The sequence below is a fragment of the Pelodiscus sinensis genome, chromosome 1 (assembly GCF_052426305.1).
Source record: "Pelodiscus sinensis isolate ZL-2025 chromosome 1, ASM5242630v1, whole genome shotgun sequence".
NCBI lineage: Eukaryota > Metazoa > Chordata > Testudines > Trionychidae > Pelodiscus > Pelodiscus sinensis.
Window position 1 is genome coordinate 175148824 of NC_143052.1, and position 25062 is coordinate 175173885.

Sequence of the window (25062 nt, forward strand, 5' to 3'; positions counted from 1 at the left end):
ATAGAATTTCTCAGGTTGACTACATTACACATAAACACAGACAGCTTTGAAGCTTTGGAATACATGTATAATTCCATTAAAATGCATTAAAAAAATTAATAAAGTTGCCAGATCAAACTCCCCAGAATTAGGTTCGCCCACGCAACCTTAATTCAGCTCCCTTCTTCATATGCTTTAGGGGACAGTTTTTAATTATGTGGTCGCATGCTATTTTTCCACAGTGCACAGAATGGACAATATTAACTAAACGAACAGCTATTCAATGCTTTGTTGTATTTTCATTGTTTAATATGGGGCCTCAAGACTTATTTATTGCACACAATTCATAACTTACTAACATCTTAATTCATTAGTTATTGAATTCATGGGCTTTTCTTTGGCACTAAACACTACGGTACCTGAGTGCTTGATAAAAAAAATAATTAACTTATTTTTTTCCAGCACCTGATGAGATGAGAGTGTATTATGTCCATTTTAGAAACAGGGAGCTGGACAGGGGAGCTGGAGAGAAGCTTCCACCTGATACATGCCAGGCTGTTGCCCCTGATAAAAAACAACCAAGAAGGTGCAAGGGTCACAGGAAGGAGAGTTAAGGTGCAAGGGTTACAGGGAATGTCAGAGGGAAGGAGAACATGGCTGCTTCCATAGGGTCCTGGGGATGGGACTTAAGAGTAGTGGGCAGGCTTGGGTTCCCACCATCTCACTTGCAGCACACCTTGCCACACTAGAGCATGGCCATTACTGATTTCAGCCTGTCCCTGAGGCAATGGATAGATGTAGGGGCTGCAGTTGGTCCCAGCAGCAAGTGTGAGACTAAAGACTGATGACACTCCTTGGAAGGGGGAGAGACCAAAGTAGAAGACACTGCTGGAGGGCAGCATGCTGAAGAGGACACTGCAGTCCAGAGAGCAACGTGGATCCAGAGAGAAATGGTGGAGACAGGAGAGAAAAGTGATGATGGGGAATGCACCACCCACAAAGAGCACCTTGCTGAGAAAACAGCTGATTCCTGAACTGACCAGCAGGATGCGCTGTAGCAGCGAGTGACCCCATTACCGCACCTATAGCAGTATCTCAAAAAGGCATATTTCCCACAACAGCTAAGAACTTGTTGGAAAATAAATAACTGCCTAAGTACACATTGCAGTTATCAAGGACATGCAAATTACAACCGTTATTTCCATTTTGCTATCATCTCTGGATTTTGCATAGTATGAATGAGGAAAAAACAAAGTTACCTCTTATGTTGTTTTCTTCTTTTAGTATCACTCATACAGGCCTCTGAACATGTCCAATAGCTAATTATACAGCTATAGAGTGATCAGAGTGAATGCCATTGGCAATGCAAATAACACTCTTTATGTGAGATTAACTCAATTTGAATCACCTGCATAAGTTGCTTACAATATTAATCTCTCAGGAGACAGAACAGTGCTTGCCAGTGCATGATAAATAAAATATATTTCTTACACAGACAAGTCAAATTCAGTTTCAGATCAGAACTTTGGAAAATATTACTTTATTTAAAGCTTTGGCCATAAATAAAGTCTGGTGGTATAATTAAACATTGTAATTCTGTCAACAATATTCAGACCACAATACATCTGAGAAAATAGCAGGACAGGATGATAAATTAAAATCATGGCCACATATAAAATTTTTAATGTAGCCATTTTAAAAGCTTGAACTGCGTAAATTACGTGGCCACTGCCCAAGCTATGCTCTGCTGATGAATAGTCTTCGAAGAGGACTATAAAATAGGTCATGGTTATATGTTATGTCAGCTAGTTGCAGTCTTACTAGTGGGACCTTTATAACTTCAGAATAAACTTTGCTTGCAGTTATAAAAGTGACTTGTTAATGTAATCAGAATACCAGATAGACATCTATAATTTGCTGCAGCACTTGAGATATACACTTTAGGTATGTCTACACAGCAGCATTAGAGCATTTCAAAATAATGGCAAGCTGGAGGACTTCTTACTCTGACTCCTGTAACCTTCATTTCACACGGAGTAAGGGAAGTCAAAGGAAGAGTGTTCTTCCATTGACTTTCTGCTGTGTAGACAGTGACAAAAGCCGAATTAAGCTATTTCAACTTCAGCTACGCAAGTGACGTAGCTGAAATTGGGTAGCTTAATTTGACTTTGGCCCTGCTGTGTAGATGTGCCCTTAGAGAAAATTTTGGTTATGTAGTACATGGGACATTAATGCAAAAGCCTGCAGAAGTGATCCTACCCAGATCAGAAGGAGAATCCTGTTTTGTATGGAAGATGATAACCTGTAATTAGGACTCTACCAAATTCACAATCCACTTCAGTCTATTTCATGGGCATGGGAGATTAAAAATGGTAAATTTCATGATTTCAGTTATTTAAATCTCAAATGTTATGGTGTTGTAATTTTAGGGTTCCTGACCCATAAAGGAGCTCTGGATGCAAGGTCACTGGAGACGGGGTTGTGGTACTTATTTCTGTGCTGCTGCTGGCAGTGGTGCTACCTTCAGATTTGGGCTGCTGGAGAGAAGTGGTTCTGGCTTGGAGCCCAGCTCTGAAGTCAGAGCCATCACCAGAGAAATCAGTGCAGAAGTAAGAATGATATGAGATGGTATGCTATGGTATTGCCACAGAGCTCAACCTTCCCTTGGCAGTCTGGGAACTGGCTAAACCTATTTCTCAAAGACAAACGACAAACTGACATCTCTGGTCATCAAAAATGATGGACAATAACCTGTCAAATGGCCATTCTTTGGCTAGAAAAGAGGGGAAATAACAGATCGATGTACATTTTAGCAAGCAGCAGCCTGGAACCTCTTTCACAATGAGACTCCATGACTTCAACCTCACAGTAGGAATTAACTTTATCTAGGGGTAACAATCAAGAAAATGCACTTCAAAGAGTGCCTGGACTATAAAGGTGAGGGACAAAATAGCCCAATGTACGACACCATCATTCTTTTTCATCGAACACCACAAAGGAAGCAACCCTTTGAATGTTGGTGAGAATTCTATCTTTAACCATGTCTAATCTGTACAATTTTAGCTATTAGAAAGTGTTTTATCTTTATTTCTCTTGTAATCTTTTCTGACTTTGAAAATCTTATATTTGTACTCACTTAAAAGCTCTCTCTTTGCTGTTAAATAAATTTACTTCATTATTTAATCAAAACTAATCCAGTATTGTGAATGGGTTGGTAACTCCAAATAAAGTATTAACTTATTGGATATTTTTGCCTTAAAGGTGCAATGGACTTAAAATATTGGCACTCTTCGGAAGGGGGTGGATCGTGCAGAACACAAGTTTTGGAATGAAAATTTGGAACTATGGGCAGGTTTCCCTGAAAGGAGCTGACTGGCTGGGGTGATTAATCATCTGTGAAGCTGTGCTGCAGTTTAGAAGGAACACTGACTACAGGTGTGTTGGGATCATCCTGCAACTAGTAACCAAAACTGTTGGAAAACAGAGTATGGCTGACGTGCTGCCAACAGGCTGCTGGAGTCAGAGCTGCTGGACCAGGACTGTGGACACATATAGGCAGTCATGATATGACCTGCCTGCTGGCAGACTCACTATGAGGAATCCAACTTGGAAGCTACAAGTATTGTAAGGCACAAAAGGTTGTAGGGCTGGAGTGACACAGTCCCTCACTTTTCTGAATTGCAGCCTGGAATGTGACACTCAGTACATACTTTTCTTTTATAACACTGATTGTATGTATACTGCAGTCCATTAGAGAGTCCCTGATGGCTGCCAGATATGCATTACTGCCCTTGATATGTCCTTCAAATATTCAGATAATCAGGTTTGGGAAGTCAAAATATAATAAAAGCAATCCTAAATGCCTTAATATCTTTTTCTGCCAAGACAACTGCTGGACTGAAGAATGTAACATCCTCTACTCTGTAGAGACCGAGTCAAATTTTAAACTATTTTCTCTTTCTTCGTGGGAAAGAAATAATTGTTTTTAAAGTGTTCTCATTGTCTAGTAAGAATCATGATAAACCTATATAACTATGGTTTGTTTGTTTTTGATTGCAAGTAGAAGAAAATCTGCTTTTTTGCCTAGAGTAGCAGGTCTCAAACTTCATTGCACCGGGACCCCCATCTAAAAACAAATTACATAACCCCTGAGAGGGGATTGAAGCCTGAGCCCAGACAGCCTATCGTGTGAACCAAAGCCAAACTTATGGCCCACCAGCCCATGTGGGAGGTGGGGGAGAGGGCAAAGTTGAAGCCCAAGGGTTTCAGCCCTGGGTAGTGGGCCTGTAACCTGAGCCTCATTACAAGAGCAGAAGCTGAAGCCCAAAGCTGAATCCTGAGGAGTGGTAGGCTCAGGTTTTGGCTTTGGCCCCAGCATGTCTAACACCAGCACTGGTGATCTCGCAACTCTGAGGTTGGGACTAACTTTTGGGTCCTGTCCCACACTTTGAGGACCCCGATCTAGAAATATTGACACATTTTGAGACTTTTTTTTTCCAGATCTCAGATGGTGGAGTGAATAATTGTTAATTGTAGCATAATTTGGATTACTTTCCACCCTACCAGTCTCAAAGCTCCCATTGTCAAAAATGAGGCCATCAGAGATGAAAGATGACCATGAATCATGTTATGTTTTTGAAAGGTTCTTATTGTATGCTGAGTGAGCAAGTGAAAGCTGGCAAAAAGCTGACAAAAGCTGGTGATTCTGTATTCAGGACATTTTTCTGAAGGAGCACTGTTTTGTCTTTTCTTGGGCTATTTCATTTTGTCATGTTGGAAGTAAATAGTTTGTGCAGTTGTTGTAAACTTCTATGCCTTATACACTATCAAGGAACTGTGAGTTTTGACAATTAAAGTGGAGGGAATTGTGAGAGCTACATGCAAATGGACTGGAACCATTATTTTTGAAGTTTAGAAGTCCCTGTCTCCCATAGGATTACTTCTCTCTACCAAGTTCAATGATGCCTTTTTCTGAATGTTAGGTTCAGACATCTAAGTAAGAGGCACTAGCTTGACTCAGGGCTCCAACTATCACACTAGACATTTGCACTTGCTTGATTACCCTAGTACATCTGGATATTCTGACAGTATATTTGGGGAGGCAAATATGACACCAGCTCATCTCTTTTCAAAAAGTATTGCCAGCGTGGTATATTTCTGTTCTTTATATGGAACATTTTAATAATGAATTGTAACTAAAATGAATGAACATGAGGAAAATAACCATGATCCTTGCCGTGACAAAAGTCACACCATCTTTTTTTCTCTCTCTCTCTAAAGGGAACTGAATTGAATTGTGGATAGAGTTATGATTTAGTCAGGTTTGTTGCCATAGCGCAGTTAGCAATCTTCCTGCACTGGAACTAAAGAACTCTTTCTAACAAAGATATTTCCTTCTCCAAGGGTTACCAAATAATGATGTTCATATGGTTAAAGTAAAAGGCTAAATTCAGAGATGAGTATGTCTTAGAAAGTGTGACAGGCTGAGCGAGGCCCGCACTGCGGCAGGCAGGACAGGGTCCGTGCCGCCGACAAGGGGAGGGGAGGAAGCTGTGCCAGGGGACCACAGCCGGGGTGCCAGACTAGCTGGAGCCACAGCAGCGGCCGGTGTGGGGTCCTCCACTGGGCAGACCCTGGGGCAAGGCAACATGGCACCGGGGAGTGCCGGACAGGTCAGGGAGGCAGCCACCGGGGAGTGCCGGACAGGTCAGGGAGGCTCTGTGCTAGAGCCTGGCGGGGCTTGGACCGACCCACCAGCTTGGAGAGGTGCCCTGGCAGTGGCAGAGGAATGCTGCCGGCGGCCCACCACAACATGGGCAGTGGGGTGGAGCCCCAGACCCAGGCCCGGTGTCTCTGGGTGGGGAGATGCCGAAGGGGTGGGGCAGCGTCTCCAGATGCACCATGGCGGGGCCCTTGAAAAGGGCAGAAGGAGCAAGCGGAGGGGGGGAGAGGGGGCTCCCAGAACTGGAGTCGCTTGCTGAGCCAGCGGGAGTGCTTTACTCCTCCTAGGTGGCAGAACCAGAGAGGTGGCCGAGAGGGGCAGCGCATTGACCCCGGACCAACGGGGTCCAATGAAGCAGTAAGACCGATGAACTCCGCGGAGGGGCACACCGGACCGGAAGGGATTAGGAAGCAGCCCAGGGCAGGGAACTTCTGGTGCCCGTGGGCTGACGTGATTCGAGAAGGAGATCCATCAGTTGGGTAGGGATTCAATGCCCCTATCTTCTAGGGCCCTGGGCTGGAACCCGAAGGAGAGGGCGGGCCCATGTCCCCCCTAACCCCGCCCCCCTGATGCCTGGATATTAGTGTTGGCCACAAGGTGGTGGGAGAACTAGGGTAGGCTCCAGAGGAGGGGCTATCGGACCAAAGGGGATAAGGAACCTGGTAGATCCAAGGACACGTAGGACGGTGGGCCTGCAGGGTCTTGCCCCCATTCGGGGGCAGGTGCTAACGCCCCTAAATCTGCCCCTGGACTCAAAGTACCGATGGTGGGGCCCGCAGGGCCTTGTCCTCTCGGGGGACAAGCGCTCGTGCCCCAAGAGGACCATCACAGAGGGGTCTAACTGGTGTAACTTACACCTTCTTCTGGCACCCTCTATAATGGTGTTTCACCAACTTAAATTCCTTCCCAATGCTTTTAATTATTTTGACTTTCTCCGAGCCTGATCAAAAGGCCTCATGAAGTCAATGGAAAGACTGCCAATGAGTGAGCTTTGGATGAAGCCTTTAAATTTACTGACATCATATTCACAGAACAGGTACCATATGCAATGTTATGCATCAATTATTTCTCCTATTAAGTCCTAGACAGTGATAAGGAGCAACTCCAGCTGAGGTCTGAAATTAGAGGAGTGTAAAAAGTGAAGTAATTGACAGAAGACAGAACAGTAGCTTCTTTGGTAGTTAATATATACCTTCTGGTTCCTCAGACACTCTTATTCATTGCTGAGTGGGTGTAAGTGGCTCTGCAGGAGCCTAATTTAGGGTATGTCTACACTGCAGGACAAAGTCAAATTAAGATACGCAACTTCAACTAAGTGAATTGCATAGCTGAAGTTGAAGTAACTTAACTCAGCTTTTGGCACTGTCTATACTGCATGAGGTCAAAGGAAGACTTCCTTTGACTTCCCTTACTCCTCGTGGAAGCAGGGTTACCAGCATCGACCGGAGTGCCCCTCTCAGTTTGAAATACCTGCTAATTCAAACTCTGGAAGCAGCAGCTTCGATCTTCTTCTGCAGTATAGACGCACCCTAAGTGCTAACAAAGTATAACTTAGTGCAAGATTACTTGGCTAGATTCTCCATTTTGTGGAGCTCAGCTTAGCACAGGAGTGAGGGGGCAAAAGTGTCTTTTAAGCCACTTTTGGGCTGGCGTGTTCAGACCTGGGCACAATTTAAATCAGACCAATTTATATTATTTATACTTCTGAACTTAGCTTTTAGAATTTAGGGAAAAAAGAATCCATAACAACAACAAAACAAAAAAACATTGGATGCTGCCTCTTATGATTACAAACTATTTAACTATTTATTTTGAATTCTGTGACAGACTTCTTGCTCTCTTGCTGCTCTGCTACAAGATAACACCTGGGAGCCTCAGAAAATCCAAGTAAGCAGTGACTCTTGAAAGAGGGGACTAGCAAAACCTAATGCAGTTGTGGTACTATCACTCAAAGAACAAGACTAATTTTGGGATACACTGATTACATGAGTCAAATGTTTACATGAATAAATTTTTGCTTGCAGAGGATTTGGGATTTGAGTAGGAGGGAAAAAAAACCCTGTTTTTACAAAAAAATGAATACAACGTATCAGCTTTATAAATAGAGTAAAAAGTGTAATTTGTTTGTTTTGAGCACAGCTCTAAGTGGGAGATTTCAGAATAATATTCAGTGACACTTGTGCATCTTAGTGGGAAGGGTCTGAATACTGAAACCTGTCTACATCCGCGTCCTACCTTCGTCTCTCAGTCCTCCACAAACCCTTTTATTGTGTTTTCATTCACTGCTTTATTGTAGGTGTTGGGTTTAAATGTTTTGTTTTTGAATGCCACACATTCTTACTATTACTATCAAGCCACCAGTTCCTATCATGCTGACTCAGTTTTTCCAGAGGCAATGCTGCAAGCTAAATTCACTGCACAAGGAATCAGAAAACTATTAGGAGTGACATGCAAAAGATATTATAGAAAAAAAAGCCTTTCAGAGCCAACTTCATTCCTGGAAATGTTTGTAAACCAGTATGGAACTATTCCATTTCCTAAGTGGTTAGCATCGTACACAAAAGCCGGACATAGCATTTTTTATTTTTGTTTTGTTTTTTGGGTTTTTTTTTTATCGGGGCTTTTTAAAAGGAGAGAAGAATGGTTAATCATCTGATTAATGAACTTTTCCCTTCCATAATCAGTACTTTCTCTGTGCTTGCCAGAAACATTAATATAACCTTTTAATTTCCTAGTAAAGGTAGTTCCATTTCTGCCCTGGATTTACTTTTAAGTATCAAGGCAAATATTTTCAAACCAACTCAATCAGGGCAATTTATATTTAGGTATTTAATCCTTCAATTTGATGCCTAACTTTCAGCATCTAACTTTGAACAAATTGTCCCGTGTGGTACTTAGGATACAGTAGGGAAAAAAAATGAAGAACTGGAAAAATGTGGATAGCAAATAAAGTCTAAATACAGATTTACTTGTAAAGACTAACTCAATTATGTGGGACCAAAACTGCTAACTTCATTTGCCATTGCCCTTATACAGTACTAGGAAAACAAGTACTAGAAAAAAAGTTAGAACATACTTTATTGGTTAACTGCTGTAATTATATCCCACAGCAAATGTTCAGAATGTTGTAATTGACGATATAAACGTTCACATATGAAGGCAAACCTAATAATTATCATGCCTTTGCAGGATAGTAATTTAAATGTATTTCTCACATGATTTTATCCCTAATATTTTATTCTTTTAAAAAGTTATTGGAACCTTCAGGCTTATTAGATTTGGACTTAGTGTCTACAGAGATTATTACCATACTTTACTAGTATTCAAAGGGTACATCTATACTACATGGCTCCATCGATGGAGCCATGTAGATTAGTTTACTCGAAAAAGGGAAATGAAGTGGCAATTTAAATAATCGCTGCTTAATTTAAATCAAAATGGCCGCTACGCTTTGCCAATCAGCTGATTGTCGGCACAGCCCGGCAGTCTAGACGGGGATCTGCCAACCCCAGAATCCTTCATCGGCAGATCCTATAAGCCTCATTTCACGAGGGTTCTAGGGTCGGCAGATCCCCGTCTAGACTGCTGCGCTGTGCCAACAATCAGCTGATCGGCACTGCGCAGTGGCCATTTTGATTTAAATGAAGTGGCAATTATTTAAATCACTGCTTCATTTCCCTTCCTGTGTAATCTACATGGCTCCATTGATGGAGCCATGTAGTTTAGACACACCCAAAGTGATGAAGAAGATAGGGTCACACATTACACTATTTGAAAAAGTCATGGACTTTCATACTTTGTCAATGCAGTAAGCAGGTGGTAGTTTGTAGTCTTCTAATACTGTATCATGGTAAATCCGCAGGTGGTCCTGGAATCTCAGCAACGGGAACCATTTTATGCTCACAATTTGTTTAAAATGGAGAAACAAATCTGTGTGTATGTGCAAAGACTTATAACATCGTATACCATATTAGATAAGACAAACAGACCCACAAACCAATTTTATAATTAACTTCAAGCAGAGTTTTCACAAACTCCAGCTAGAAATCTTCTGCTTGTAATAAAAGGATTTACTGCCAAGACAGGGAGTAATAACATGGCCTGGGAGAAAATCATGGGAAAAGAAGAAATAGGATCAAGGAATGAAAAACGATAATAGTGAAGAACTAAAGTAATCTATCATCTTGTGTATTACAAACTCAGCATTTCAGTAGAGGTAAGTCAATAAAGAAACTTGGAATTCCAATTATGGTATTACATAAAACAAGATCAGCTCCATCTTAGTATGACAATGGTCTACAGAAGCCTGAATGAAAACTCAGACTATCAAGCAATAATCATTACTGTCAGGATCAGACGTAATATTTCAAAATGTGTAAAAATAATCAAGATAGTTTATAATATCTAAGTTTCAGAATACCATCAGTGGCCACTTTCTTTTGGACAATGATACAACAATAGAACAAGTCTGGACAGAGCAAAAAACTTTATTTATGCCACAAGTGAGGAGATTTTAAGGAAGAGGCTGTATCCAAAATAGAAGGAGTGAGTGACAACATAAATAAAAAACTTATATATATATAAAGAAAAGCATATCAGGAACATCTGAAAGATGAAGATTGTGCTGAGCAGAAAAACAAATAGATCAACCAGGAACTAAAATAAATAGTCAAGAAAGCTAAGAAAGAATGGCTTGAGAGAAGACAAAGAGCCCGAAAAGCACTGCAAAAATGAATGCAAAAGGCTCCATCAGAAAGTTACAAATGTTATAACACCTGTGCCAAGTTAGCTATGCAATGAAAGCGCAGCTCAAAAGATGGAAAGACATTTTGCATCAACTACTCAACATGAATAGTCAAGTTGATCCATATGTCCTTGAGGCCATCAGCTGTGCAGGCAACAATGAAGAACAGATAATGGAAACAGAAATTAAAGCTGGAATCGAGTCCCTGGGGGAAAAAGAAGAACAGGGCACCTTATCCACACAATGTAATATCTGAAATGCTAAAGCATGGTGGAAGAAGTCTATATAGTCATGCTCCTTTCCAAACTATTTAGCCTAATTTGGGCAAAGGATGAAGTTTCTGAAGTCTGGCCATGCTCAATCACTGAATCAACTCTTTAAAGAAAAGTCATCTGTTTGCAATAACTACTGAGGAATAAGTCTTATAAGCATCCTACAAAGGTATTCTGTAGAGTGATTCACAGACAAATGAAATGAAAAAGAGAGGAAATCCTTTCAGTGGTTTTGACTACGCTCAGCAGGAGATTGATGCTGTAGGGACTGATCTTCCGGGGGTCAATTTTGTGGTTCTACTAAAGACCTGATCAGTCAAATGCTAACCATGCTCCCATCAATTCCGGTATTCCACTGGATCAAGTAAAAGGATTTGATGCTAGAATTTCTCCCATTGAGCCCCAACAGTAGAGATGCTGTAATAAGGTATGTCATCTCCAGCTACCCTATTCACATAGGTGGTGTTTCGTGTCTTAGTACAACATCGCCTCCTACGATAGACCTGGCTAGTCACACACGCACACAGGCTCTAGACCTGAATACTTCACCATGGATCAGACAGTGGGTTTTTCTCAAATTTTGGAGAGAGATATCAAGTTTTGTGCATTCATTGATATTAAGAAAGCATTTGACTCGTAACTGAAAGTATTTGTGCAAAGCACTCAAGTAGTACAATTCTAGCAGCTGGTTGACTCAAATACTACAGAAAACTCTATTCTTGCTTGGTATGCATTATGGGTACGTCTAGACTACATGGCTCCGTCGACGGAGCCATGTAGATTTGTTGTTTTGGCAAAGGCAAATGAAGCTGCGATTTAAATGATCGTGGCTTCATTTACATTTACATGGCTGCCGCGCTGAGCCGAGGAATAATGGGGCTGCCGACAAAGGGCTTTGATGTCGGCAGGGGAGCGTCCAGACTGGCGCGCGAGCCGACAAACAGCTGATCAGCTGTTTGTCGGCTCAGCGCGGCAGCCATGTAAATGTAAATGAAGCCGCAATCATTTAAATCACGGCTTCATTTGCCTTTGCCTATGTGTCTAATCTACATGCCTCTGCCGACAGAGGCATGTAGTCTAGACACAGCCTATGGGTCAATGGAGAGCTGAGAGAGTGTTTTGAAGTGCAAAAGAGTCAAACAGATGAATACTCAGTCCAATACCTTTTGTTCTATACATAGAAAACATTTTATCCAACTTTTTTAGTGATATTGATGGAGGCTGCAGAATATTGGGGAGAATTATCAAACACCTTGACTTTGCAGACAATATTATAATGATAATGTCTACAGAGAAATGAAAGCAATTTTAACTTGTGCACAACAGACAGAGAAAAGCGATTAAAAATGATTGAATAGCCAGACTACCGATAACCTCAAAAATCAAGGAACAGGCTAACATTAATGTTATAGACACTGAAGAAGTAGACAGTGGCAGCTACTTGGATTAGTACATTTCAACATGAAGTTGACATCAAGAACCAGATTGCTGCTGCCTGTACAATGTTCATATGCCTGAAGAAAAATATTTAGAATCAGTGTCCTTAACAGATAAAACTTGATCATATCCAGCACTCATTGTGGACACATTATTTTACAGTTGCAAAACATGGGGACAAAGCATCTGGAGAAAAAGCAGCAAGCATTTGAAATGAGGCACCTGTACCATATCCTAGGCATGACAAAATAGATTAGCTAGATTGAGAAATAATATCCACAGAAGACTGAAAGAGACTATGATCATCACAAGGCATCAACTACAACATATTGGCCACAGGCCTGCCAACAGTGTGGGATAAAGGGGGCAACTGCTCTAAGTGATGGGAGGTGGTGTGGCATACTCTCAGTAGCACTGAAAGCTGGCTGCCCTGGCCATGCCCCATCTGCCAAACCCCCCTCATCTTCCATGAGTGTGAAGCCACACTCCCCCATCCCTATCCAAAGGCTTGGTGTGGCTGTCGATTCCTCTGATTGGCCATGTTGCTAAAATAACCCCATGCCAATTACCAAAAACTGTTCTCTGAGAAGGAGCAGGGTGAGAGAGGCTGAGGATGTCCAAGGAGACAGTGACATAATATCTACTACATATGTGTGTGTGTGTGTGTGTGTGTGTGTGTGTGTGTGTGTGTGTGTGTGTGTGTGATTGGCAGATCTGTCTATCAAGAACTCCTCTTAAATGGTAAGAGCTAGGACCACCAAATTCGGAATGCAGCTTCCTCTTGTTAAAACTTAAAGCATGGCAAGGGTTTGGTGGTGCCAGGACAATGAAATGTGCCTGGAATTTGACTGTTTCTAATCAAATGGAAAGGGAGGCGTCTGACAGCAGCAACAGTCATGCTGTCGGATGACAACAGGGGAGATGCTGCCTGGCCAGTGCAGCCCCCACTGCCCTCAGCCAGCCCAGCTCTAAGGGCAGGAGGGTAGGCAGTGCAGTGCCCACTGCCGCATCTGCAGCCACTACCACCTTGGCCAGCCCCATCTCTGGGGGCAGCAACCCAGGAAGCATGGTCCCCAGCACCTTGGTTAGCTTCAGGACACTATTGCCCAACCAGCCTGTTGGCAAACCCCCCAACCTCCTGCCCTGATTCTTGCACCCACCCATCCCCTGCCCTGAGCACATCACAACCTGCCTTGACTCCTGCATTACCCACCCATTTCCCTGACTCCTGTTCCCGCTAAATCCTTCCCTGACTCCTGCCATCCTTCCCTGAGGCTCCCCCTCCACACACACACACACCTCCCAACCACCTTCCCTAATGCCTGCATCCCCGCCTCCTACCCTGAGTCCCCACACGGATCTGAGCAGCGCCAGGTAAATCCTTTAGTAGTACATAAAATAATACAGGCAACACCCCCAACAGGTTCAAACAAATGTGTACAGAGTCTGCTCATAATCCCAAATCAGCCCAGCCTTATCATTGGAAAAATGATGATATTAGGCAAGAGGCAGAAATGTATACTCCACAATATAAAACTCAAGCTATACCATCAGGAAAAGATGCAGCTTATAAATCTGTTTTCTCTGAGGGTATGTCTACACTACCACCCTAGTTCGAAGTAGGGTGGTAATGTAGACAACAGGAGTTGCAAATGAAGCCCGGGATTTGAATTTCCTGGGCTTCATTTGCATCTCGCCGTGCGCCGCCATTTTTAAATGTCCGCTAGTGCGGACTCTGTGCCGCGCGACTACACGCGGCACGGAATAGGTAGTTCGGACTACGCTTCCTACTCCGAACTACCGTTACTCCTCATTTCACGAATAGGAAGCCTAGTCCGAACTACGTAGTCCATGCCGCGAGTAGTCGCGCAGCACGGAGTCCGCACTAGCGGACATTAAAAAATGGCGGCGCACGGCGAGATGCAAATGAACCCCGGGAAATTCAAATCCCGGGCTTCATTTGCAACTCCGGTTGCCTACATTACCACCCTAGTTCGAACTAGGGTGATAGTGTAGACATACCCTGAGAGTGTTCTGTTTTGAGAGATTTATTGAAGTGGTCTGACTTGGAATTCCCATATTATTTTTAAGAGAGTGAAACAGTAGTTAGTCATTTTACATCTCTTAAGGGATAAACACAGAAACACTGTTAAAGGTAGATAGAAATATCACCACTGTAGGGTTTACCCTAGCAGAATTTTATAACTTTGCTTCTTGTCCAGTTGTTAGTGAGATGGATACAGCTGTACATTCATTTCAGTATTCTCCATCTGTATTTTCCCTTTAGGACAAAATGAGCCTGAAGATTCCTTACTGAAAGCATCACAATTGGAAAATGCAAGCATTGTACTGGGGCTCCCTGTCCGGCAACATCCATGGTCGGGCACTTACCATGGATGTTCCTTGGACCACAGAGCCCAGGAACAGGGAGGTCTGGTGGTAGGACAGAAGTAGCATCGGAGACACCGGCGACTCAGCGGGAAACCCCAGTGTGTGTGTGTGTCATGACAGGCAGCACATCAGGGAGTTCTGGCCCCAGCAGTGGCTGTGGAGCTCTAGATCCAGTAGTGGCCAGGTAGTTCTAGCCCCGGCTGTGGAGCTCCAGCTCTGGCCACAGAGCCAAGCAGCTGCAGAGCTCTGCCTGGGCTGCAAAGCTCCAGTCCCGGCTGTAGAGTCAGGCAGTTGCAGATCTCTGCCCCAGCTGTGGAGCCCCAGCCATGGCAAAACCAGCCCCGGCAGCGGCAAGGCCAGCGGCACCTACAGAGCTCGGGGTGGGGGGCGATTGGGGCAGCAATGGGGGCAGCCTGGATCAGGAAAGGAGGGACCTCCCCTGGTCCAGCAAATCCCCTCGTTCGGGACCAGTCAGGTCCCGAGGGTGCCGGACAGCGAGGTCCAACCAGTTTTAGCTTTTAACTCATTCAGCAGCATCAAGAACCAGTTTGATGTGTGTGACGTAAAGGATGAGGGGTGGGATTGGGAATTGGTGCCATTTTAAAGGAAACTGTGATAAACTCATAACTATATAGATATATTTTATAGAAAGACTTTGTATAGTTGATCCAGCTCCTGTGGGATGTGCTACAAAGCTTTAATGTCAGAGCCCTCCAAGAATAAGAAACAGGCTATTTAGTTCAAGTCTCTATTAAGCAGACATGGTATTAAAAGTGGCTCAGTTACACTCTGTAATTTTGTGGAGTAAAGTATTGTCTGCTGGATTAAGGTTTCTGAGTTTATGCATTTGATCAAGGACTTCCAATTATATTTAAATGATACACTCAGAAAAAAAATGATTACTTCATCTCTGCTCCCAACTTATAAACTGCAACCCTCAAAACAGGTGGTTCATGGAAAACTGACATATAGCCTGTGCATTAGCAGTTACTCAGTCTTTTGTTACCTTAAGTTTGGCACCTGCTTTGGCTATTCAGCTAGATCCATACAAGGTTGAATTTGTAGTCAAACATAAAACAAAAGCCTAGGAAGTAGTTTTACCAAAGACTGTCAGCTCTGCTGGGTCGCTGTCTCGTTCCCCCACCATGTTGGTGCCGACACAAGTGTACATGCCAGCGTCACTTTTCCTCGTGTTTGAGATCATCAGTTTCCCACCTCGTATCTGTTTGAAGAAAAGAAAAGGCACTGTAATTTATATAACCAGACATAAAGGGACACTCAGATTACAAAGATCTAAAACACGAAGTGCAGGCTTTTGTTTTTTACAGAAAAGCTTTGCCTTTTTATGTGTAAAGATTATCAGTCCATCTATTTGGTGATGAATAATCATAATGTTAATTTGATATTAGGCTCTTCTGAAGCGTATTTGATTCTACGTCTGGTCTTGTCTCAATTTTTTAGGTTTTGTGTGATGCTCTTAAATTTCAGAACAGTTGGAGTTCTTGCTACCTTTTTTTGCTCATCTATCCTGCATTTGCATTTGCTTAGCTTTTCAAAGCAAAGGCAAAGGTGCACCCATGACATCTGGGCAACTCCATCTCCAAAGCATAGAAGAGTTGCTCATAGAAATAGTTGTGACTTTTTTTAAGATGGATTTTTTTCTCTAACCTTGTTCTCAGAAAGAGTTGACCCATTTATATTCAGCCTCAAGGCAGGTAGCCAGAATAAAACAAATTGGTTCCTGATTAGCTAAAAGTCAGAAAAGCTAAAACCAATGGAAAATATGGTATTTTAGTAAAAAAAAAATAGACAATCTTAATTAACCATTGATACCAGATCTCCCTATGACTAGAGATGAACCTGAAGTACAAATTTTTAACTCTTCAAAGGTTAGTGCAGGAGGGTTTGGCTTGGCGCTTTTGTGGGCACAGCCCACTTCTTCAGATGACTGATCATCTGAAGAAGTGGGCTGTGCCCACGAAAGTTCATGATACCATCTACATGTTTTGTTAGTCTTTAAGATACTACTAGACTATTTGTGGTTTTTTAAGTCTTTCATAAATATTTATATACTCAGTCTTACAATCAGAACTGTGCATGCATAATCACTGTTTGCCTACTATCCCAGTAACATCACTGAAGTTCCATAAAAACCCAAAGATCTCCTTGCATGGAACCGATTAGATGATTGGGGTTTATATTTTTGTGGATACAGTTATGTAAATTATTCAGTGCTCATTCAAAGCCATTGAGAAATATACTTCTTAAAAACATTATCTATCAATGGCATTTTGGAAGGACTTACACTGATTCTCTCCTCCCTATCGTCAATGCGGATTTTATCTTTCTTCCAATAGATTGTGGGTTCAGGATGTCCTCGAGGAGGCTGGCACTCCAGAATAGCAGGTTCTCCAGCTGCCACAACAATATCGGTAGGGTTTTGGCGAAAGTCATCTCGTAGCACTAATTGAGCATAAGAGGAAAGAACAAGAAAATGAGTTGTTAGGAATTGCAACATGGTAAAGGCAAACAAATTGTTTCTCTGAGAAAAGTAGCTTCCAAGTTTTCAAATGGCAGCTTGATATTAACATATGCACTGTAAAACTCCTGGCAAAATATTATATTGCGGGGTAGAAGGAAGAGAGAATATGACTCAACAGGGAGCCTCTCTTATCAAAAGAATACAGACAAACCATGTATGAACATACATTTTCTAAAAGTAAATGCATTACTCATCATTTAAAATACAGAAGGGCCAATATATACACTGCTCCTTTTTTTAGCCTTGTATTCTAGATACAGGTGCTAAGTAACATCTAGTCAACCTGAGTATTTCTGGTGTGATGCTGATTCTTTTCATTAGAGAAAACAGCATGTTGGACCTCGGTTGTAATCTTTTAAAAATGTGGTGTGCCTGGCTCTTCTATTCGCACCTTTCTTGTCAACGGTCCCTCCCCCTCCACTCCTGGAAAGGTGTTAAGGTTCTAGGGCTGACACCATTGTTACCGAATTGCAGAGTTTTGTCTTTATTCCAGAAGGCTTCTATTTTCTGATGAAATTGGTGCTATTGATCATTGTTTCCAAAAGATGCCAAGAAGCTGAGCTTCTGTACAGAATGCTAGCAGTGCACCTGCTTCTTCTGTTCCTTTGATAGTCATGTAGGTCTGACCAGACTTGACCACAATAGGTAAAAGACAAAAACATTTTAATTGCCAAAAGTTTTGAAAACTAAAATTGGCAACACATGGTAGGTTCTTATTTAAATCAAGCTACTAGGAAGCAGGATCAGGTTCAGCTAGCTGGCTCCTCCATATGTTGAAATGATATCCACTTTATCGTTATTCCTCTATGGGTGTCCTCATCTCTAGGTTAATTGACATCTTATAAAAATCAGCCTGAAAATTGTTCTAGATAGAGCAACTGAAATTGAATTTAGGGCATTTCCCCTTCTCGAATTTCAGCTATATATAAGTTTCATTATTGCTTTACTGCACTTCCCTCCCTTAATGAAACCAGAGTCCGCCGAGAAATTAGAAAACACTTTATCCTAGTGAAAGTGCAGTCAGGGAGAGTTTAATAGAAATTGGTCAATCTCAGTTTATATGCAGAGTTAATTTACTGCTTTCACAGTTAATAAAAAACAATGTTTTAAACTGAATATCTTATGTCCTCTTCTGTACCACACAAAAAGAAATTATTATTTTTATGCACAAAGATTAGCCTCTGAGGGTACTGAGGTGAGTGTGCACTTTACAGTGGAACTCAACATAGGATGGGGTTTCAGTTATCATTTAGATTTTGAGATACACAAGTAAACCCCAAAGGGGAGAAGATTTTTTTTTTAATATCATGTTATATATAACAGAAAAGGATGGGCTATTTAGGCCATTTTTAGAGGGACAAAATAAAAATAGTAGGAAATGGTGAGCACCAAACATCATTTTGGCAAGGTCCCAATTTTTTTTCCAAAATAGCACATCTGGTAGCTTGAAAGATATTGTTTAGTACTGCTTTTCCAAAAAATATCTTGACAAAAGCCTCAACCCAAAAGATGTTTATGACTAATGTGACTTGCTTCTCCAACGCTAATATTTTATCCAGAATAACTAAAAATAGAAAAAAGTAGGGTATTTTGACTTTTTTGAGATAAAATGGAATATAATGTATATAACATATAATACAGAAATAACACGATGAAGATTATGGACTACTAACAATTTGGCACTACAACATGTGTTTGTGGCCATCATGTAAGAAAGATAGTATTCTCTAAATGAAGCCAAGAAAGGCAGCCTCAGCAGTAATTTCAAAGGAGAGGCCAAAAAAGGACTTTCAAAACCACCCATTTCTGGAAGTTTCTCATATAGCCAAGAATTGAGACAGAAGAAATGTTTTTGAAAGAAGAAGTATCCTCTTGCACAACTGCTAAACTGCTGCCAAGCATCGACTCTTTCTAAAACTAAAAAGTTGCCAAGCGACAGAAACATTAATCCTTTACAAGAGGCTTATGGACAGCATTAAGTGGTTCCACCATCATTCCATATGTTACTAAACTCATAATTGTTTTCAAAATTAAACAAATATGTATGGTCTGGTTCTTCATTATTTTACAGATCTTTAGTGCAATTCCAGAGATGCAAAAACATAATAAAATTAGCAGATCTGTACACTGAAAAGTTCCCCAAAGCATGATGATTCTACGCCACCCAATCACAGATCCTGACACAAGGTTGGGGATGAGAGCATGGCTGAAGCACAGTGATTGTTTTCCACAGCCAGAACAGTTTCTTATGGTCACAGGAAAGCATCTGTAAGTTACAGCAACACCAATATGGAAGATGTTCTGACTTATGCTTGGAGAATAAGGCCCTGACCAGCCATGACTAAGTTTTGAAGTCCCCTTTTCCTTTCTACTCTGGTTCTATATCACATGTGACTTGCATGGAACACAAAAGTGACATTTAGTTCGGTGAAAACATTGAAATTTGACTTGTGTAACTGTAATAGATATATCTACCTCAGAAAGTGTCTTATGTTTTAGAAAATGCAAGAGAGATAATTGGCATAAGGACAAGAGGAAAATGGGAAAAGGAGAAAACCGAAGGAGACCGGGACAGAATAGTGGTGGGATGTGTAATTAAGATGACCAAGAACATAGAAATTATGAGAGCAAGAAACAATGAGTTAAAACATGGAAAAAAGAAAGAGGGTAAAAGGAAGGGAAAGGATACGAATAAAGAGGAGGAAGAACAAGAGGATAGGGTAAAAGATAGGAAGGAATAATGAGACTAAAGATCTCTTGGTGCCATTTAGAAAGAGTGAGTTACTAATAACAATTTTTTGCTGCCAGAAGTTATGTTGGCATAAAGCCACTGAACTTAGTACAACTCTTGTGCACATGCATACTTGGCTCCTTGCATCAGCGCTGCATATGCTTACCAAGAGCACTTCTGTGAATGCATAGTGCGATGCACCATGCTTAGGTATGCCAACTTTTGAGAAGTTTTTGCAGTGCCTGGTGCAAAAGAAACAAGTAACATGGAGTGAATGGGATTAAGCGGGTAAACTTCCAGGATGCAATTGTCTCCATCCTATAATGCCATCTATATGCCCTAATTGTGACTTTTTAAAAAATCATGCTAACCCACTTGGCCCTCCTCACTGTTATCTACCTCTGACAGAAATCTGGAACCTACATAGTTCTGTTCTATTGTCAGAATCACTGCAAGCAGAACATACAATCCTCCTGTATCTGCTGAGCCACAAACATAACTGAATCTGTGGTGAATATGAGTTTCTTAGAGAACAGACAGCTGAAGAAACTAGCAATATCAATTCAAAGTTCCTAGTGGCATTCACAGAATAGTTGCGGGTAATGGAGTGGCACTTCTGGGCGTGAAAACAAACACTGGCTAGTGGGCTTGCAGTGTAATGCAGGCATGGGATCACTAGAAGTGGCTGCTGAACTTTCAGATGTGCAAGGCCTCATTCTGTATGCTGAGCTTGCCTACTGTTGGTAAATTGAAAGTATGCTGGTGATATTTACTCACAAGATTGGGTCTCAGTGGGAAAAAAAAATGTTATAGTTGCCTATAGCATAATATCTGTGAAGCAAAGGGAGAAAAGTTGCTGCCTTGATGGAGGTGAAGCAGCTGTTTACTGAGTTTGAACAGCCAGACACAAGGGTAATTAAAATACGGAGCTATACAGTTCGGGGAGACATTGAAGGAGCACTTTAACAGCAAGTCATAATAATGTTCTTTGATGTAGTGTGAACTATCTGACTGTGCTCTTTGAGGCCTTTTGGGAACTGTGTGGTACTTGTACATCCATGAATATAATAGTGTCAATGCAACTGTTAATTTTATGGTATTTGCTGTACATTTATTATTATTATCTTGTGTTTGTCACTGATCCATGAATCGTGTCATACTATACAACAACAATTAAGTTGGTGCTTTCAGAACCAGTAGGGATGCTACCACATAGACTCTGAACTAATAAAAATGAACCATTTCCAAATAATATAATTGTATTAGGTAACAAAACCAGATTAACAAAAAATCTATCAAAATCAAAGCAAATATGCTAATATGCAATATCTGTTTTTGCTGTGGGAGAAGCCCCATAATTTTAGAATCGTAGAAGATTAGGGTTGGAAGAAACCTCATGAGGTCATCTAGTCTACCCCCTCCATCCCACTCAAAGCAGGACTGACCAAAAAGAAATCATCCCAGCCAGGGAATTTGTCAAGCCTGGCTTTAAAAAACCTCTATGCATGGAGATTCCACCACATGCCTAGGCAACCTGTGCTTTACCACCTTCCTAGTGAAATAGTTTATCCAACCTAGACCTCCCCCACTACAACTTCTCGCAACCGTTACTTGTAGGCCTCTCATCTCCCACCACTTAGATAGTCCAGCTCTATACCTCTTTGGAACCTTTCAATCTCTTCAGGCAGGGGAAGGCTGCTGTCAAATCCCCGAGTCATTCTTCTCTTCTGCAATCTAAATAAGCCCAGTTCACTCAGCCTCTCCTCATCAGTCATATGCCTCAGTTTTCATTGTTCTCCACTGGACTCTCTCCAATTAGCACACATCTTTTCTGTAGTAGCAGGCCCAAAACTGGATGCAGTATCTCAGATGTGACCTCCACATTGCCAAATAGAGGGGAATAATGACTTTCCTCGATCTGCTGGCAATGCTCCTACTAATGCAGCCCAATATGCTATTAGTCTTCCTGATAATAAGGGTACACTTTTGACTCTTATCCAGCTTCTCATTCACTGTAATTCCCAGGTCCTTTTCTGCAAATCTGCTACTTAGCCATTCAGCCCACAGCCTGGAGCAATGTTTGGAAATTTTCTCTCTCTATCCCGCTGGCCAGCTTAGTGTCATCTGCGAATGGGCAAAGGATGCAATCCATCTTCTCATCGAGATCATTATTGAAGATGTTGAACAAAATTGGGCTCTGTGCTTGATACATGCTGCCAACTAGGCATCAAGCTCTTGATCACTACTGGTTGATCCCTACAGTCTAGTTAGCTTTCTATCAATCCATCCAAGCCATGCTTTTTTAACTAGCTGGCAAGAGTACTCTAGGAGACCAGGGGCAACATAGGAGTCACGAGGGTCAAGCCAGCAGCTGGTGAAGGCACTAGCGAGGCTGGAGGGCCAGCACTGACACCAGGAGTCTCTCCCTCCAACCCCCGCCTCTCCGCTCACCTGCCCTGTGCACTCATTGGCAGTGGTGGGTAAAGTGCAACAAGGTGTTCCCAGCTCATGTGCTGTTCCACTTCATGCCAGGGAAGGAGGGAGTGGTTTTCCCACCACCGCTAGTGAATGTGTGTGTGGGGGGAGAAGGGGGTGGTAGTGCAGACTCCTTCAGCCAGCACTTATCCTCCAGCCTCACTAGTCCCCATGGGCCTCAAGGGTGCCATTTATGGGAGATTAGAGAGGGCAATAGCCCCTGCCTCCTGAGTTTGAACCCCTGGATTTCAAGCTTGAGGTCTGTTTAAAGTCCATACCTTGACTCCAGAGACAGCTCTTAAATGCAACAGTTTGGTCTGCTTGCAGCTTTGACTTTGAGCAAGGAGTTTGTTATAAACAGAGGGAGGGGCAGGGTGATTAAGAATAACAAAAGGCTGGTTATTCAGTTAATTGAAGAATCCTTAGATCATCATGTAAACATTGGCAGGTACTTCACTTAAAAGATAGGGAGGAGTATTGTGCTGCATGGATCCATCCCCATTTGGATCCCTGCTGTTAAACTTTTCACTAATGTTCTTGGAAAAGGAGTACAGTACACAATGACTAATCCAAAGCTGACTGCAAAAAGTTAGAAAGGGATCTCACAAAACTGGATGATTGGACAACACAAAGGCAAATGGAATTCAGTGTTGATAAGTGCAAAGTAATGCACATGGGAAAATATAATCCTAACTATAGATGAAAAAATGATGGAATCTAAAATAGCTGTTACCACTCAAGAAAGAGATCTTAAAATCCTTGTGGATAGTTTCCTGAAAACATCTGCTCAATGTGCAGTGGCAGTCTAAAAACTAAAATGCTAACAGAATATTGGGAATCATTAGAAAAGGAATGGATAATATAACAAAATACCATATTGCCGCTATATAATCATTGTATGCCCACATCTTGAATACTGTATGCAGATCTGGTCACCCCATATAAAACAAGATATATTGTATTTGGAAAAGAGCAAACAGAAATGATTAGGGAGTAAGGAACAGCTTCCATATGAGGCAAGATTAACAAGACTGGGACTTTCCAGCTTGGAAAAGAAATGACTAAAGGGTAGGGGAATATGTTAGGTCCAGAAAATCATGAACATGTAGAAAACTAGAATAAGGAAATGGTATTCATTTCTTCACTAACATAACAAGAAAATTCAAAGGGGTAACCAAGTTAGTCTGTAACAGGAAAAACTTAAAAAGCAACAAATAGACTAATAGCGCCTTAGAGACTAACAAAACATATAGGCTGTGTCTAGACTGGCCAGTTTTTCCGGAAAATCAGCCACTTTTCTGGAAAAACTTGCCAGCTGTCTACACTGGCCGCTTGAATTTCCTCAAAAGCACTGCCGATCTCATGTAAGATTGTCAGTGTTCTTGAGGAAATACTATGCTGCTCCCGTTCGGGCAAAAGTCCTTTTGCACAAAAGTTTTGTGCAAAAGGACCAGTGTAGACAGCTCAGATTTATTTTCCGAAAAAAAGCCCCGATTGTGAAAATGGCGATCGGGGCTTTTTTGCGGAAAAGCGTCCCTGCCAATCTAGACACTCTTTTCCAAAAATGCTTTTAACAGAAAACTTTTCCGTTAAAAGCATTTCCAGAAAATCATGCCAGTCTAGACGTAGCCACTGATGGTATCATGAGCTTTTATTGGCGCAACCCACTTCTTTAGATGACTGGAGTAAAAAACTCCTAGTCGGAGATTGGGGGGGGTGTAGCAAGAAGATGACCCAATTAAATTTAGAGGCAGCAGATTTAAAAACAAAAAAAATAGGTGACAGAGGATGGACCATGATGATTGACTCTTTTGCTTGTTCCTTCTGAAGCACCTGACATTGGCCACTGTCAGAAGACAGGATACAGGGCTAGAAGGATTACTGGGGATATATTAGATGTCTAGAAAATTATGAATGTGTGGAAAAATAGAATAAGGAAACGGTATTCATTCCTTTACTAGGAACAAGAAGGAACACAAGAACCTGAGCCAATTAAATTTATAGGCAGCAGATGTAAAACAAACAAAATACATTATTTTGTCACAGTCAACCCGTGGAACTCTTTGCCAGGAGATGGTGGAAACGCCCTGTCAAGGCTGATTCCCCACTCTGGCATGATGAATGCAGAAGAGGGGGCCTGCAAAAGAAGCCCCAAAACCTTATCTTTCCAGGCTTTGGTATAAAATTTCCCCCAAAAATCCTAAAACCTAGATTTGGGGGATAAAAATCCACTGTCACCAGCAAGTGCTTTTGAACCCACAAACAGGGGTGGATACTTGAAACCAACTCTAGGGCACCCCAAACTCTTTTTCCCAAAGAGCTTGAAAAAGGAAAGAGAAAATACCAATGAAGTTTGTGTTAGCTGCCCTCTAGTCAGAGGCATGCAGATATCCACAGACAGATTTTCCAGGACACAGAACTGAATCAATACCAGGTTAATAAAAAAGAAAGAACTTTTATTATCAAAACAATACTCCTGTTGCAAGCATAATGACTAGATGGAAAAGTCACCAATTAATATACTCCTGGGGACTCCCATGGGCTCAGGACTTAGTTACAAAAGGGAAGAAACCCCATTTCTAACAGCACAGACATCAAATCCAACTTCCCTTACCAGAAAACAATAAAACCTAACAGATTTATCTAAACTTTACCCTACTTACACATTATGAAGAGACTTTTTCTTGGAGAGATACATGTCTTCTGTCTCCCTCGGTATCTAGAGAGAAAACTGACTCAGAGACAAAGGAGAGAAAACCCCCAAATTCC

General features: G+C 41.7%; 1 protein-coding gene across 21 annotated transcripts in view; it reads right to left on the reverse strand.

Annotated features, from left to right (window-relative positions):
• ROBO2 (roundabout guidance receptor 2) overlaps window positions 1-25062 on the reverse strand; it is a 621912-nt gene that overhangs the window by 176903 nt on the left and 419947 nt on the right. For all 21 annotated transcript variants that reach the window (XM_089773474.1, XM_089773465.1, XM_089773469.1 and 18 more), the window contains exons 3-4: window positions 16851-17008; window positions 15647-15767 (exon numbers count right to left, since the gene is read on the reverse strand). In XM_089773474.1, coding sequence (XP_089629600.1) covers window positions 15647-15767; window positions 16851-17008 — 279 coding nt within the window. The remainder of the gene's footprint in view (window positions 1-15646; window positions 15768-16850; window positions 17009-25062) is intronic.